The 15,451-nt window shown below is 45.8% G+C and overlaps 1 protein-coding gene across 1 annotated transcript; it reads right to left on the bottom strand.

Annotated features, from left to right (window-relative positions):
• Positions 1-12,442: 12,442 nt before the first annotated feature.
• Positions 12,443-14,917, bottom strand: LOC117703631 (EKC/KEOPS complex subunit Tp53rkb-like). Its single transcript, XM_034495378.2, has 2 exons — positions 14,601-14,917; positions 12,443-13,225 (listed from the first exon to the last, which is right to left on the bottom strand). The coding sequence occupies exons 1-2, from the start codon at positions 14,908-14,910 to the stop codon at positions 12,747-12,749; spliced, it is 789 nt and encodes a 262-aa protein (XP_034351269.2). The 5' UTR covers positions 14,911-14,917; the 3' UTR covers positions 12,443-12,746.
• Between the last annotated feature and the right edge of the window lie 534 nt (positions 14,918-15,451).

Here is a 15,451-nt window from a genome sequence, read left to right as displayed (position 1 = left end):
TCACTCTGTAGACCAAGCTACCCTCAAACTCAGAAATCGGCCTGCCTCTGCCTCCCAAGTGCTGGGATTAAAGGCGTGCGCCACCATCGCCCGGCTAAAAGTTTTTATTATAGGGAAATACTGTTACTGTTATAGTCTGGATGTGAGAAAGCTGAAAGAACACTGCCCAGATGTGGGTCAGCGCACAGGGTAACAGTTGCATGTGTGCCATGTGACTGGGCAACCCTGGAGCTGAGAAGTGTATTAACAGGGACAGGATTTAGGAATGAAGTCTACTTTGCACAGATGCATACAGTGTGTTTTGCATAGCTTGGGTCCATCCCCCACCCTTTTCAGAGACAGAGTCTCATGTAACCCAGCTAGCCTTGATCTTGCTATGTAGCTTTGAATACTTGACTCTCCTGCTTCCAATTCCCAAGTGCTGGGATTCCAGGTGTGTTCCACTGCTCCCAGCTGCACAGTTTTCCTATAACGAAGTTTTCTAGAAATACAGCTGTCCTGAGTCAAGGGAACATGCATTTGTCTGGAATCTCACCAAATAATGCTTACCGCCTGTTGTGTTGGAACATACAATGATCAAGAACATGGTGCTGTTTCTTTCAGAACGTTGAGCAGTCTTTACAAAGTGAAGCCTTGCTGAAGGAAGTGGGGGGGAGGTCTTGAGGTTTTATAGACTGGCCGTCCTTCCTGACTGCTGTCTGCTTGTGGACTACTGATGTGGTGTGACCAGCGAGGTGAAACAAACCCCTCCTCCTTTAAGCTGCTTCTTGTCAGAGACTTTATCATAGTACTACTGAAACCCCAGGCCTCACTGGCTCCTGCTAGTAACTGCTGCAGGACTGTTGGGCCCTGCTAATTAAGGTGGAAATCTACCATTGTCCAGATAGCCTTCTGAGCTGGACACAAAATGGGGGACTCCCTTTACCAGCAGAGTTTCTCCTTCTCTGACCTTGTCTGGGGAGCTTGAAATCTCTAATGCTCTCTACCTGTGGAATGTCACATAGCCTTGGTGAAATTACCGAACCAACTCCCTTCCTCTCCCATAAGAAACCCTTTTATTTAGCAAGCACCTGAGATTCCTGAGATGCCTCCCCATGCTAATGAGGCACCTCAGTCCCCTAACCTTCAGCCAATGACCTCCCTGGATATTCCTACCCATTTACCTAAAGCTATATAATCCTTAGTTCACCCCAAACTAAGTGTACATGTACAAGCCCACCTCTCGACTCGGAGAGCTGTTTCGCTGAAGACTATTGGATAAGAAGGCCTTTGCCTAAAAGAGTTGTTACAGGAAAAGCCTCAGAAAAGGTCTCCCCACCGCCCGCCCACTCACTCCCAGTTGGACCTTGTTGTGGCTTGCCCTGGTGCTTTTTTTATTTTGATGCTAATTATGCCTCCTCAAGAGGGGCTGCCCCTGTGAGGAGGGGATCACATACTCAGACGATTTCTTCCCATTTTAACCGGTCAAATAAAGGCTAGAGCCTGAGATGGGGCAGTGGAAAGGAAAGGTGGGGCTGGAAGTTTTAAAGATGAGGAGACAGAGAAAGGTAGAGGAAGACAGAGGAAGAGGAGGTGGAAGGAAGATGGAACAAAACCACATGGCCTGGAGAAGCCTCAAGTAGCAAGAGATCTCATAGCTGGAGAATAGAGTAGTGTAGCGGTAGATCTGCCTAATCTAGGTGTACAGTTTATAAATATCATAATGGAGTTGTATGTTATTTATACAGGCTTATTGAGAGTGGAGATTTACTGCAACAGGACCTGGATCCTACAGCACTCCACCAGTTCAGGACTCCGATTCATCCTTCCAGACCAGTGTGCAGGGGCATGGTATCTGGACACCCTGAGAGGGAAGAAGCTGAGGACTTGGAACCACAGCTGGACCTCAAAACAGATACCACTCCTTCCGGTCTGGGCCCAGATACAAGAGGGCAGCTCTGCCTCCAATCACACAGAATCCAGAGGAAGCGGGGCTCCCAGGAACTCTAACCTGGGCAGTATCTTAGGTAAGTAGACAGCAACGTTCACCCCAAACAGGGAGTAACTGGGACCCACAAGGATCCAGGAAGTCACTCTCGGCCCTGAGCACTGGTTCCTTCTGGCCTGGGCCAGAGCACTGAGCAGATCTTGGGCGGCAGCTCTGCCCCCAATCTCTAAGAACCCAGAGGAAGCGGGGATCCCAGGTGCTCTAACCTGGGCAGCATCCTGTCTGCTCTTGAGCACTGAGCAGATTTTGGACCCCAGCGCTTACCCCAGTAGTTACACCCACCCCACAAAGTTCTGATACAACCAAGATAATAGGAAGACAGGCTCCAATCGGGGACAGGGCAGGTAACACTAAGGAGATACAGATGGCAAAAGGCAAGCACAAGAACATAAGCATCAGTAACCCAAGGTACTTGGCATCATTAGAACCTAGTTCTCCCACACTAGAAAGTCCTGAATTCCCCATATCACCAGGAAAGCAAGATTCAGATTTAAAATCACTTCCAATGATGATTATAGAGGACTTTAAGAAGGACATAAATAACACTCTCAAAGAATTTGAAGAGAACACAGGTAAACAGGTAGATGCCCTTAAAGAGGAAACACAAAAATCCCTTAAAGAATTACAAGAGAACACAACCAAACAGGTGAAGGAATTGAACAAAACCATCCAGGACATAAAAATGGAAATAGAAACAATCAAGAAATCACAAAGGGAGACTAAGCTGGAGATAGAAAACCTAGGAAAGAGATCAGGAGTCACAGACACAAGCATCACCAACAGAATACAAGAGATAGAAGAGAGAATCTCAGGTACAGAATATACAATAGAAAATATCAACACAACTGTCAAAGAAAATGCAAAATGCAAAAAGTTCTTAACACAAAACATCCAGGAAATCCAGGACACAGTGAGGAGACCAAACCTAAGGATAATAGGTATAGATGAGAGTAAAGATTCCCAACTTAAAGGGCCAATAAATATCTTCAGCAAAATTATAGAAGAAAACTTCCCTAATCTAAAGAAAGAGATGCCCATAAACATACAAGAAGCCTATAGAACGCCAAATAGACTAGACCAGAAAAGAAATACCTCCCGTCACATAATAATCAAAACACCAAGTGCACAAAACAAAGAAAGAATATTAAATGCAGTAAGGGAGAAAGGCCAAGTAACATATAAAGGCAGACCTATCAGAATTACACTAGACCTCTCACCAGAGACTATAAAAGCTAGAAGATGCTGGAGAGATGTCATATAGACCCTAAGAGAACACAAATGCCAGCCAAGGCTACTATACCCAGCAAAACTCTCAATTACCATAGATGGAGAAACCAAGATATTCCATGACAAAACCAAATTTACACAATATCTTTCCAGAAACCCAACATTACAAAGGATAATAGCGGGAAAGCTCCAATACAAGGAGGGAAATTATACCCTAGAAAGAACAAGAAAGTAATCCTCTTCCAACAAATCCAAAAGAAGTAAGCCACACAAAGATAACTTTACCCCTAATAACAAAAATAACAGGAGGCAACAATCACAGTTTCTTAATATCTCTTAACATCAATGGACTCAGTTCCCCAATTAATAATTAAGACATGGGCTAATGGACTGGATACATAAACAGGACCCAGCATTTTGCTGCATACAGGAAACCCACCTCAGTGCAAAGACAGACTCTACCTTAGAGTAAAAGGCTGGAAAACAATTTTTTCAAGCAAATGGTCCTAAGAAACAAGCTGGAGTAGCCATTCTAAAATCTCCAGCCTGAGAACACAAAGGGGGGGACTTATGGCTCCACCTGTATAGGTAGTTGAGGGTGGCCTTGCCAGGCATCAGTGGAAGTGGACAGCCTTGGTACCTGAAAGTTTGGATTCCCTAGTGTTGGGGAATTGCAAGAGCAGGGAGGCGGGAATGAGAGGATGGTGGGAGCACACCCTCATAGTAATTGGAAGGGGGGGATGGGGTAAGGGGTTAGGCATCAGTGGAAGTGGAGGGCCTAGGTGCCCAAAAGTTTGGATTCCCTGATGTTGGGAAATTTGAGAGCAGGAAGGCAAAAATGGGAGGATGGTGGGAGCACACCCTCATAGAAACTCCCAGAATTATATGGATTAGACATGACAGAGGCAGGCCGCCAGAAGACTAGATTCCAGAACTCAAACAAACAATTATCTTGATACTAAAATTTGTTTTGAGAATTGTATATTGCAGAATACATAGCCTTGGTGTATCTACTCATCAGGCAAGCTGAGCACACCTGCTGGAACCTCTGATGTCCTGGAATTCCAGCTGGATGCAGTGAAGACACAGTGTCAGAGGCTTATCAATTTACTCTTCCCCCAACCCCTCTTCTAATATCTCAACATCCATAATCAGCTTGAAGAAGTTAATGAAGAGTCGGCGGCCCTATTCCCTGGGCCTGGGGACTGAGGTGGTTAATATTGGGCTGTCTTTCTAGGGAAAAGTAGTGGTTTTGGTGGAACAGGGAGGATTAGCTAGGATTTATTGCATAGCCATAACCTACTGGTAGAAATATGTATAACTGTTATTAAGATGAAGTTATAATTTCTTAAATGGTACAAAATTTACTTTGATTTCAAATTTAAGGTTTTCATTGGTAGGAGCTTCTTATTGATGTAAAAGTGAGGTGAATATTGTTACTATCATAGGCATTGCACCTGTATAACACATTTAGGAATACAAGGCTTAAACCCAGTCCTTCTTTAACTTTTTTAACTTATTTGAGTTGGTTAGCCTGTGAGTTAAGGGCCTATAGCAAATTCATGGCTTTGAGTTTATTGTTAGGGTGTTTTCTATATTTTCTTTAGAAATAGCCGAGAGGAGTTAACAGACAACAGTCCAGATTATCTTACATAAATAGTTGGTTTTCAAAACATCAGATATCCACAGAACTGATGTTACAAACATTTCTGTATTAATGTTCATTTTGATTAGAGACCTGTCTGCTCCTGACAGCTTCCTGTCTTGGATTCTAAGAAGAAATCGAGCATCTTTGGAGTTACTCCAGTGGTGGTGAGACAGCCACTAGGCAAGAATTGCCTCTTTCCATCTACAAACAAATCACTGTCCAGAAAAGGACACACTTGCAGAATAGTTGACTGATTATATCTGCCAAGACAGAGTAATCAGCCCTTAATAATTCTGCATCACTAGGTCTGTCAGATGATCCTGGGCCAGAAGGCTGAAGATCAGATGCTCCAACGTTCTGTAGTATAGGTGTTCAGCGGTCTCTATAAATTGGCTATGTTTTAGAAGCTATGCTTTGTGCTTCCCATAATTTCAGTTAACTCAGTCATTCTGGATTTCTGATGGGGGTGAAAACTTATAGTCTCATAGCCAATCCTTGCTATTTACTTTGAGAGAAAAGATTTGAGAGGATGGTTTTCAGCTGACATTCATTCTAAAGCCAAGAAAAAAAGCCAGGTTCAGAACTAAGTCTTTTATTTAGAAGAGATGACAGAGGTTCTGGTTAGTCAACAAAATGATGGACTGGGTATTAGGTCTATCTTGCACCTTACTGACATAAATTGGTATAGCTATGCTCTAACTGTATCTTGAGAGAAAAGTTTTATTTTAACAGGAAGGGTGATATGTAGGAGGAGCTAAGGTGGGAGGAGTAAGGAGAGGAGGAGGAGAAGGAGAGGAGGAGCTAGTTGAGGAGAGAGAAAGAGAGGGGGGCCAGACATGGAGGTGGATGTTCGTGTGTCTCCACCAGTCAAAGATAGTTGATATATCTAGGTTGGGTATTAGGTTACACTTCTGATTAATAAGCAAAAAGGAGAAGGGGGTATGGGATAGGGGTTTTCTAGAAAGGGGAAATGGGGAAAGGGGATGGCATCTGAAATGTAAACAAAATATCCAATAAAAAAAATAAAAAATTAGGAAAAAAAACCAGATACCACATGAGACTGGTAGGACTGCAGCTGCAGCTGCAGCAGGTGCAATTGTGCCATTTGTCTATTGAATTAAAATTAGTAAATTATACACTGCTTTCCTCTGGCTCATTTTTAAGGCCATTATCATTTATTAAAACTACGAGTGTAGGAAGATGTTATTATCTATGAGTTTCTTTTCATAATAGTTACTGGAGGCCTTTGGTTACAAAATGATATGTGTACTACCCACTGAGATTGTAAGCATGCCACTGCCCCTTCCTGCCATGCAGTTTTCAGCTCAATGTCACAAAAAGAGGGCCTCTCCAATGCCCTGTCTGAAGCCCCTCCCTCACCACCTGTTTCCATAGCATCCTGTTTGCTTTCTTACTTGCAATGCATTTAGTTTGAAAGGGTGGTGTCTATCTGTTGTATATTATCTATTGCTATATGACAAATGATCTGAATACCAAATGTTTTAAAATTATACATCAGAGAGTGTGCGGGGTGCACCTCTGTGATGCCAGCTACCCAGAATCCAACCAGAAGGAGAGTGAGTTCAAGACTAGCCTGGGCAACTTGGTGAAATTAAAAAATTAACAATAATAATAGCAAAACCAATAATAACGGGTATGGTGGTGCATGCTTTTAATCCAGAACTCAGGATGCAGAGACAAGTGGATCTCTGTGAGTTTGATGTCAATCTGATATACATAGGGAGTTTCAGGACAGCCAGAGCTACATAGAGAGACTCTGTCTCTAAACAAACAAACAAACAAACAAATAGAATAAAACAAAACCAGACATGGTAGCTCACACCTATGACTCTGGCACTCTGGGAGGCTGAGGCAGGAGGACTGCTGTAAGTTTGAGGTTGGCATGGGCTATATAGCAAGACACTGACTCAAAAAAAAAATCCAAATTAAAAAAAAAGAACAAGTTAGAGAGAGAGAGAGAGAGAGAGAGAGAGAGAGAGAGAGAGAGAGACAGGCATTTATCACCCCACAGTTCCTATGGGTTGTGAGTGTGAGGCATTGTGGGAAGTTCTCTTGGGAGGGTGAATTCCCAGAGGTTCCTGCCATGCCTTCAGTGGTGGGAAGTCTTAGTCAGCCCTCTGTGCATGAAGCTGTTGGCATATGCAAAAGTGAGGGTGGGAAAGAGAGAATGGAAAGGGAAACAGAAGTGAGTTTTACCACAGCCCTCAAAACAACTCCCTGTGCAGACTGACTGGGGTATTCTGGCAACTCACACATGGTAGGTAAGGGTGTTGGTGATGTGCCCTTGCAATGATGAGCAGTACTTAACTCACGTCCCAAACACTTCAATACAGCTTCATCTTGGTGTGCACACAATGGCATTGTAGTGAATGACCAGCCCAGACACACTGTGGAATGACCAGGTGCCATCTTCAAAGTAATGTTTCCACAATGTGTTTGCTGACTTGCCCCAGGTTGCGTGATTTCAATGTCTTTGCCCAGGACACACAGTCTGGACTCTATGAAAGGAATGGCTTCAGGTGACTTATCCAAGGCCTGTGAGACCACAAATTCAATCAGCCACCAGGCATGGTAGAGCATGCCTTTGATCTCAGCACTCCAGAGATAGAGGCAGGTGGATCTGTGAGTTCAAGGGCAGCCTGGTCTACAGAGTGAGTTTCAAGACAGCCAAAGCTACATAGTAGAGAGACCATGTCTCAAACAAACAAACAAATAAACAAACAAAAAATGGATTGGAGAGATGGCTCAGTGGTTAAGAGCATTCTCTGCTCTTCCAAAGGACCTGGGTTCAATTCTCAGCACCCAAAGAAAAGCTCACAACTATCTGTAACTCTAGTTCCAAGGGATCTGACACCCTCACACCAATCATATAATTAAATAAATTACATTAAAAAAAGAATAAAACCAAACCAACCAAACAACTCCCAACAAAACAAAAACCACAAAAACAAAACAAAGGCATCTAGCTATCGCAGTTTCTAAACATGCCACGGCCCAGGTATCCCATCATTATTACAAGAATGATTAAGTAATGGTATCAGCGTCTGCTCTCTTGTTCTTCTTGAGAAACAAAAACTCCAGTTTTCTGCTTAGTCATCTGGAATAAGAATCCCTCTCTTCTAGAGCGCCAGCAGCAAGTCTTTAAGAGATTTAGTTTTAAATTGTGTGTCTGTGTGAGTATGTGAGTGTAAGTGCCATGGAGTCCACTCCATGGAGTGGAGTGCCGGCGCCGGATACTCTGGAGCTAGAGTTAACAGTCAGCTATGAGCTTCCCAGTGCGGGTGCTGGGAACTGAACTTGGGTCCTCTGGGATAGCAGTACATGATCTGTTCAGCTCCAGCAGCATTTTTTAAAAAAAGAATTATTTTAAAATTTACTCTCGGCAACTTCACACATGTATGTTGTCTTAGGGTCACTATTGCTGTAACCCTGATGATGAATCACGTGATCAAAAGCAAGTTGGGGAGGAAAGGGTTTATTTCTATTACACTTCACAGCACTCTTGGTTGAAGGAGAGCAGGATAGAAACTCAAGCAGGGCAGGAACCTGGAGGCAGAAGCCGATGTGGAGGCCAGATAGGTGCTGCTTACTGGCTTGCTCCTCCCTGCTTGCTCAACAAGCTATCTATTAGAACCCAGGACCACCAGCCCAGGGGTGGCACCACCCAAAACGGGCTGGCCTTCCCACATCAATCACTAAGAAAATATCCCGCAGGCTTGCCTACAGCCCAGTGTTACGGAAGCATTTTCTCAATTGCATTTCCTTCCTGAGATGATTATAGCTTGTGTCAAACTGACATAAAACTAGCCAGCACTTATATAATGTATCTAATTATATCCATCCCTAACTCCCTACTTTTTCTTTCTCTCCACTGAGCTCAATCAGTGCAGTCTCCTGGAATACTGACTGCTCTAGTTGGCTTCATCTTGTGCCAAAGACCAAAACTCCATCGACAGCTTTTGTAAAATAACATGCCTTTTCTAGGCCTGTGCAGGTGTGTTCCCCGGTGTGTGGGTATGGAGGTCAGAGTACGGTTGGCAGAGCTGGTCTCTATCGTGATGGTCCTAGTTATCCCTGGTGACCTGGGTCCTGCTGAAGCCACCTCACTGGGCCACCAGCAAGTTTTACTTGAACACTTCCCTCCTTCTTGCCTGGGCTGGGACTTCACTGTACGTAGACAGTATTTCTGCTTTCGGTGGACTTGGGGAGAATTGTGGCCTGATTTCCCTTGACTCGGCCTTGGATATTTTCCTCCCAGTGCAGGTGAGTAGTCACTGGCTCTTCTCCAGTTTGCCTTTAACTACTACACATACTTGTGATCACTGTTTGTCAGTCTCCCTTGTTTCTGACCATCAGTGTTCATTGCCAAGTTGACTGGATTTGGGATCCCCTGAGAGACACACCTTTGAGTGTCTGCAAGGATATTTCTAGGAGGTTTAACTGAGGAAGACCTATGCAAATGTTGCTGGCACCACTCAGATTATGTGAAGGAGAAAGCTAGCAGAGCTCCAGACTCCAACTCTGTTCCCACCCATCTACAGAAGCCTCATCACTTTCAGAGCTCGCTCCTTCCCACTATGAATTGCATCCTCTCCACCTCCTACACAAATGAACCCTTCTACTGTTAGACCGACAAGAAAATAATTTATTTTTCTTCTTTTGTCTGTCTCTCTTCCTGAAGGGACTAAATATGTAAATGAGTTTCAGATAAACAATTTTTTTTTTTTCCGAGACAGGGTTTCTCTGTGTAGCCCTGGCTGTCCTAGAACTCACTCTGTAGACCAGGCTGGCCTCGAACTCTGAGTCTCAGAGATCTGCCTGCCTCTGCCTCCCAAGTGCTGGGAGTAAAGATGTGTGCCACCACTGCCCGGCACAAATACATTTTGTTAATAGGGGTTAGGTTTGAATGATTCATTCAGGTCCCTGGAAAGTCAGGCGGGCACTGAGGAGCCCATCTCAGCTTTTATGAGACAGAATTCAGCACCTTTCAGTTTGTTTTTCTCCCTCTTGCCACTGATCAGTAGTGGAGTTGCCCCTAGGATCTCCTGGGCCCCTGATTTCCTGAGTAATGTCTCCCTGTGGCAAGGCAGCCAGTCCTGAAGGTCTGGTGTCTGGGCGTATGCTTGACTTTCAGCAGCCTGCCTTCCTCCCTGGGTGTCTGTCCCTGCATCAGCTTAGCTACCCTACCCATACCTTCAAATGGTGTCTTATTTTGTTTTCCTGGGACAGGGTTTCTCTGTGTATCCCTGGCTGTCCTAAAATTCCCTCTGTAGACCAGGCTGGGCTTGAACTCACAGAGATATGCCTGCCCCTGCCTCCTGAGTACTGGAATTAAGTACATGCATCACCACTGCCCAGCTGAGAAATTTAAAAATAATGCATACTTGTGTGTCTGTGTATTGGCATGTACCCATGTGAGTGCAGGTGTCAGTGGTGTCCAAGGGATGGTGGATGCCCTGGAGTTGGGGTCACAGGTGGTTGTGAATTATCCAGTGTGGAAGTGGGAACTAAGTAGATCCTCAGCAAGAGCAGCACACTCTTAACGGGCAAGACATTTCACCAGCATATTTTTTAGCACATAAACATAACCCTCCACGCCTACTGGGGTTCAGAGCAGGTTCAAAGCAGCGGCATTACTGTGAATGGGACTGAGGATTCTCTTCAAGATAAGAGTTATGTCTGGTTTCACCACCCACCAGTTCACACCCTCATCCATCTCAGCTGTCTACAGGTGTGTGTGCCCAATTACACTAAAGACATGTTCAGTATAGGTATTTCAGATGCTGTAGAAGCCAGGTGTCATGATGTGGTTTTTGGTTTGTTTGGGCCCCTACAGACGACTCTGAAGTGATCCCTGTACACACTAGGATGGGAGAGGGGCTTTTTTTTTTTTTTAAATGTACATTGGTATTTTGCCTATACATCTGTGTGAAGGTGTCCGATTCCCTGGAATTGGAGTTGCAGACAGTTGTGAGCTACTATGTGGTTGCTGGGAAGTGAACCCAGGCCCTCTGGAAGAACAGCCAGTGCTCTTAACCAGAGCCATCTCCACAGCCTCGGGAGAGAGGTTTCTTAGGAAAGTGAGATGGGTGTAAGGAAGCCAGAGGACACAGGAGAAGCTGGCTTCTGAAGGGAACTCTGGGCTCAGGCTTAAGACTGAACACATGAAACAACATCAGCCTTCCAGCCCTTCTTCAAGCAGCCACTCACCTGGTGAGAGCGCCAAATCCCAGCCTTCACTGGAACACATCACTGGCAACAGACTGGAGGAGCTGCAGGTCCTCTCTGGTCTGCTAAGTTATCTTTCAAACTCCGGGTTTGGGGTTCATCTCTGCCACACAAGTCTGTAGAAAACTTTGCTGGCCTGATATCCAGTCCCAACACTCCCATGCAGAACCTTCTTGAAAACACCCATCCTGACTTTTTAATCCCTTTCAGAGCCTGAAAAGCCCCAAAGGCAAGACAGTTTCCTGCATCTCAGATTCCCTAGGACTGGGGTATCATCCACCTCCCCCACTTTCTATAGACTTTAAGTCCATGAAGCTGTTCCTGTGTTGGTTTTCCCACCCCATGGTATCCTAGGGGTAAACACACCCACAAGCTATATTCTTGTAGACCTCAACTCTGTAATACTTTAATTTTCCACTGAGGAATGTAGGGATATTGTTATAGGCTAAAATGTTTAGTCCTGAGTTCAATTCCCAGCAACCACATGGTGGCTCACAGCCGTCTGTAATGAGATCTGATTCTCTCTCCTGGAGTGCAAATACACATGCAGATAGAGCCCTTACATACATAAAATAAATAAGTAAATTGGGGAAAAAAAGAGTTATGTGCTGCTGCTTTTCCACAGGACCAGAGTGTTTCTCTGCACCTACACTGGACAGCTCACATTTGATTGCAACTTGGGCTACAGGGGTTCTAGTGCCCTCTTAAGGCACCTGCATATACACATATGCACATGTGAAAATAAGCATTAAAAAATGTCTTAGCTGCCAGGCAGTGGTGGCGCATGCCACCCTGTCTTGAAAACAACAACAACAAAAAAATGTCATAGCTAAGCAGTGGTGGTGCACACCTTTAATCCCAGGACTCAGGAAGCAGAGGCAGGCAGATCTCTGAGTTTGAGGCCAGCCTGGTCTACAGAGTAAGTTCCAGGACAAACAGAGCTACACAGAGAAACCATGTCTCAGGGAAAAAAAAAAAGATAAGAGGCTGAAGAGATGTCTCAGCAGTTAACAACCCACACTGCTCTGGCAAATGACAGGATATGTATACTAGGCACTAATGCAGCCTTTGAAACCCTGCTTCAACCAGACTTAGCCCAGTCCCCACCTGCTATCACCCCATGTCCTATCTCCATTCTGCTCATTAATATAAAAATAGTTTTGTGAGCCAGTGAGATGGCTCAATGGGTAAAGGATTTTGCAGACAAGCCTAATCACCTCAATTTAATCCCAGGAATTCATATGGTAGATTCTATAATGTAGAACCAGAAATCTGACTCTCAAAAGTTCTCTGACTTCCATGTACACATCTGCACACACACAAAACAAATATAAGAAGATATAAAAATAAATATAATCATAGTTTTGTTTCTTACAGAATCAGTGCAAAGTCAGGTATGGTAGCTTATAACCACCTCCCAGCAAGGTGAGGATGTTGCCATAAATTCAAGGCTAGCCTGGGCTACCCACCCAGTTTGACCTAAAATAAATCTTATGTATATGAAGTCCCTGAGAACAGTGAGCCATGGATGGCGGTGGCCCAGCATAATCACAGATCACTTGACAACCTCATGCTCTGCTGAGGTCCAGCCTGGTCTCCATCATCCTTCACTGTGAGCCAGTCACCACAACTCCGCTACCCGACCATGGACCGCTTTCGCCCTCTCAGGCGCACCTCATCTAACTTCTTCAGCACTGGGCTGGACTTCTTGGATGAGGCACCGTAACTCTTCAGAAAGGCTTCAAACACAGTCTCGGTGTGGGGGTGCGTGCTGAGGAAGGCCTTCTCCAGGACATACAGGTCGACACCTTTATCTTCTGGCAGTCCCGAAACAAAACTCAGCCCGAAGTCGATGAGCACGAGGTGCAGCTGCTCCAGGGGCCGTTTCAGGAGCATGTTGGAGGTGGTGAGGTCCCCGTGAATGAGGTCCTCGTCGTGCATTCTGGCCAGAACCTGCCCGATCCTCTTGGCCAAGTCCATGAGGCACTCGGGTTCTTTTTCAGTCTTCATAGTGGATTGAATATAATCTCGAACAGTCACCGAGTCTTCTATTTCTTCCATATATAAGCAGTTAGAAGCATAATCCACAAAGAAGACGACAGGGGCAGCTATCCCTGTAATGGACACACGTGGTTAGCGAGTGTGTTCTTCACAAAGGTGGGCTTCACCTGCACAGGTAGACAGTTTCTCAGTCTACATCTACTTTGGAACAGAGTTTAGGAATATTGTGGAAAATGATACAATTTATCCAGAGGCTTGCCCTGTTAAAGCCCTGCAGGACTACTTCGATCTGAGACCAGTCCCGGGTAAGTCTGGAAGTACCAACACCTGCTCCTCCTTTCTCACACCTTAGGAATTCATTGCTACTCCCTAAGAACAAACAAAACAAGAAGCCAGAAGGAAAGCACCCTGCAGTCTGAGCAGTTTCTACCAGACAAGGTCACAAGTAGGAGGCTAAGCAGGGTGTCATCTTACAGGTTGATCTTTGTTCTGGAACAAACAGGTTCAAATCCCAGCTCCTCCTTATTAGTTCTGAAACCTCAAGGTTCCCTTAGCTACTCTCTGCCTCAGTCTCCACAACTGTAAAGTGCTAGCAATACCTCCAATTAACTCCAGGAGTCTCTCCTGAATGTCAACCTGGCTCAGGACACCTTCCTAGAAAGTGGAGATCTGTCCATGGTCATCAAGGTAGTCCCCATCCTGTCTGATAAAACTTACAAAGGTAAAGAAGAATATACGAACACTACTTTGTAACTCCATTGCCTCTCTAGGGCAGAAAAATACAGGCTTGTTCACTGCTGAGTTTTCCTAGTCCCCTGGCACCTATCAACCGCTAAGGAGAAAAGCACAGAAGTGTAAAAGCAAGGGCATTGGGGGTCAGGCCACCTGGTGGCTGTGAAACTTCTAAGGTAAACTTCCGGCCCTTTACCTGTCTGTGTCTCAGTTTCTCTAGAGGACAAAACTTTCGTGGGGGTAGCCAATGGGTGTTAAAAATAAATAGACGGGAGTTGTGGTAAGCAGATCTGAGTTATAGATCAGCCTGGTCTACATAGTGAGGTCCAGGAAAGCTATAGCTACAATGAGACTTCGTCTCGGAGAAACAAAGGAACAAACAAACAAAAACGATTTAATGAAGTCTGACATTTACTGAATACCACGTCAACATACAAGTCTGTATAGGCCACTCACAACATTCCTGAGATTCGATCGACTATGACTTCCGATTATAGCCCCCAAAATTGAGGCAAGGCAACTCACAGAAGGGTAGAATCTGAATAAAGAAAGTTAGTTCCAGACGCGCACCTGTCAGGACACCTGCTTAAAACTACCTTAAGCGTTGTTATTTGGTCCCGACCCAGGGAACTCGGAGCCCCGTCTGTCCCGTCCGATCCGTCTCCCGGAGCCCCGTCTGTCCCGTCCGATCCGTCTCCCCGAGCCCTGTCTGTCCCGTCCGATCCGTCTCCCGAACCCCCGTCCGGTCCTCCTCACCCGCACGGCGGCAGCGGAGCAGCGCGCGCGCCTCCTGCACCGTCCGCCGCCGGCCGAGCCGCGCCTCCAGCTCCGGGTGGCGGTAGCTCTTAGGGAAGCGGTGCTTCACCACGGCCGCCCGGCCCTGGAAGCGGCCACGGAAGACGCGAGCCTCGGCGCCCTGCTGCACCAGCTCCAGGCCGCTCAGGAAAAGGCGGCTCCGCTCGCGCGCCGCGGCCAGCGCCTCAGCCTCGGTCTCTGAAGACGCGCCGGCCATGCCTTCGGCTCCTTCGGACCCGACCGCGCCGCTTCCGCTCGCTTCGGAAATCATCCGGCCTCTTCCGCTATGAACACCGCCCCCCACAACACACTTCACCCAGCTAGAGTGGTTCCGCCTCGCGACCTTTCCGAACTGAGATCGGGAGACTTGGCCCTTCCCGAAGTTCTCCGTGAACGCTCCGCAACTTTTAGTCAACAGCTTCTCTGACTCTCTCAGGAAGCTCGTTGGTGATGCTGAATTTAAGATCCTTTCTGTTGGGGATACTCTGCTCCTTTCTACTAGCATAGAAAAATCCTTTACCTTTTAAAGACAGGATCTCACTGTGTATCTCAGGTTAGCTTTGAACTCGTGGTCCTCACACATCAAACGATGGAAACATACTCTGTAATCCAAGAGGGAAGGACAGACTAGGCAAAGCTTTCTACCTGGTGACGCCACCTGATGGCATCGGCATGTCAGCAGCTGGCACCATCCCTCTTGAGTTCCGGTTTTCTAATCTTCAGAGGCTGCCTGGTTCTGGTGGGATTGGAGTTTATCAGAATAAGAGCCTGATTACAAGATGCCGGTGGACAGTGGTCCTCTTCACATGACT

Source organism: Arvicanthis niloticus, chromosome 2 (assembly GCF_011762505.2).
Source record: "Arvicanthis niloticus isolate mArvNil1 chromosome 2, mArvNil1.pat.X, whole genome shotgun sequence".
Taxonomy (NCBI): domain Eukaryota; kingdom Metazoa; phylum Chordata; class Mammalia; order Rodentia; family Muridae; genus Arvicanthis; species Arvicanthis niloticus.
This window is presented reverse-complemented; position numbering and strand designations above follow the sequence as displayed.

Bases quoted from the DNA above. Each gene is read 5' to 3' on its own strand.
- LOC117703631 (XM_034495378.2), bottom strand. From the start codon at position 14,910: ATGATTTCCGAAGCGAGCGGAAGCGGCGCGGTCGGGTCCGAAGGAGCC. The intron at 13,226-14,600 runs GTGAGGAGGACC...TGTCCATTACAG, and splicing joins GCTCCGCTGCCGCCGTGCGG to GGATAGCTGCCCCTGTCGTC.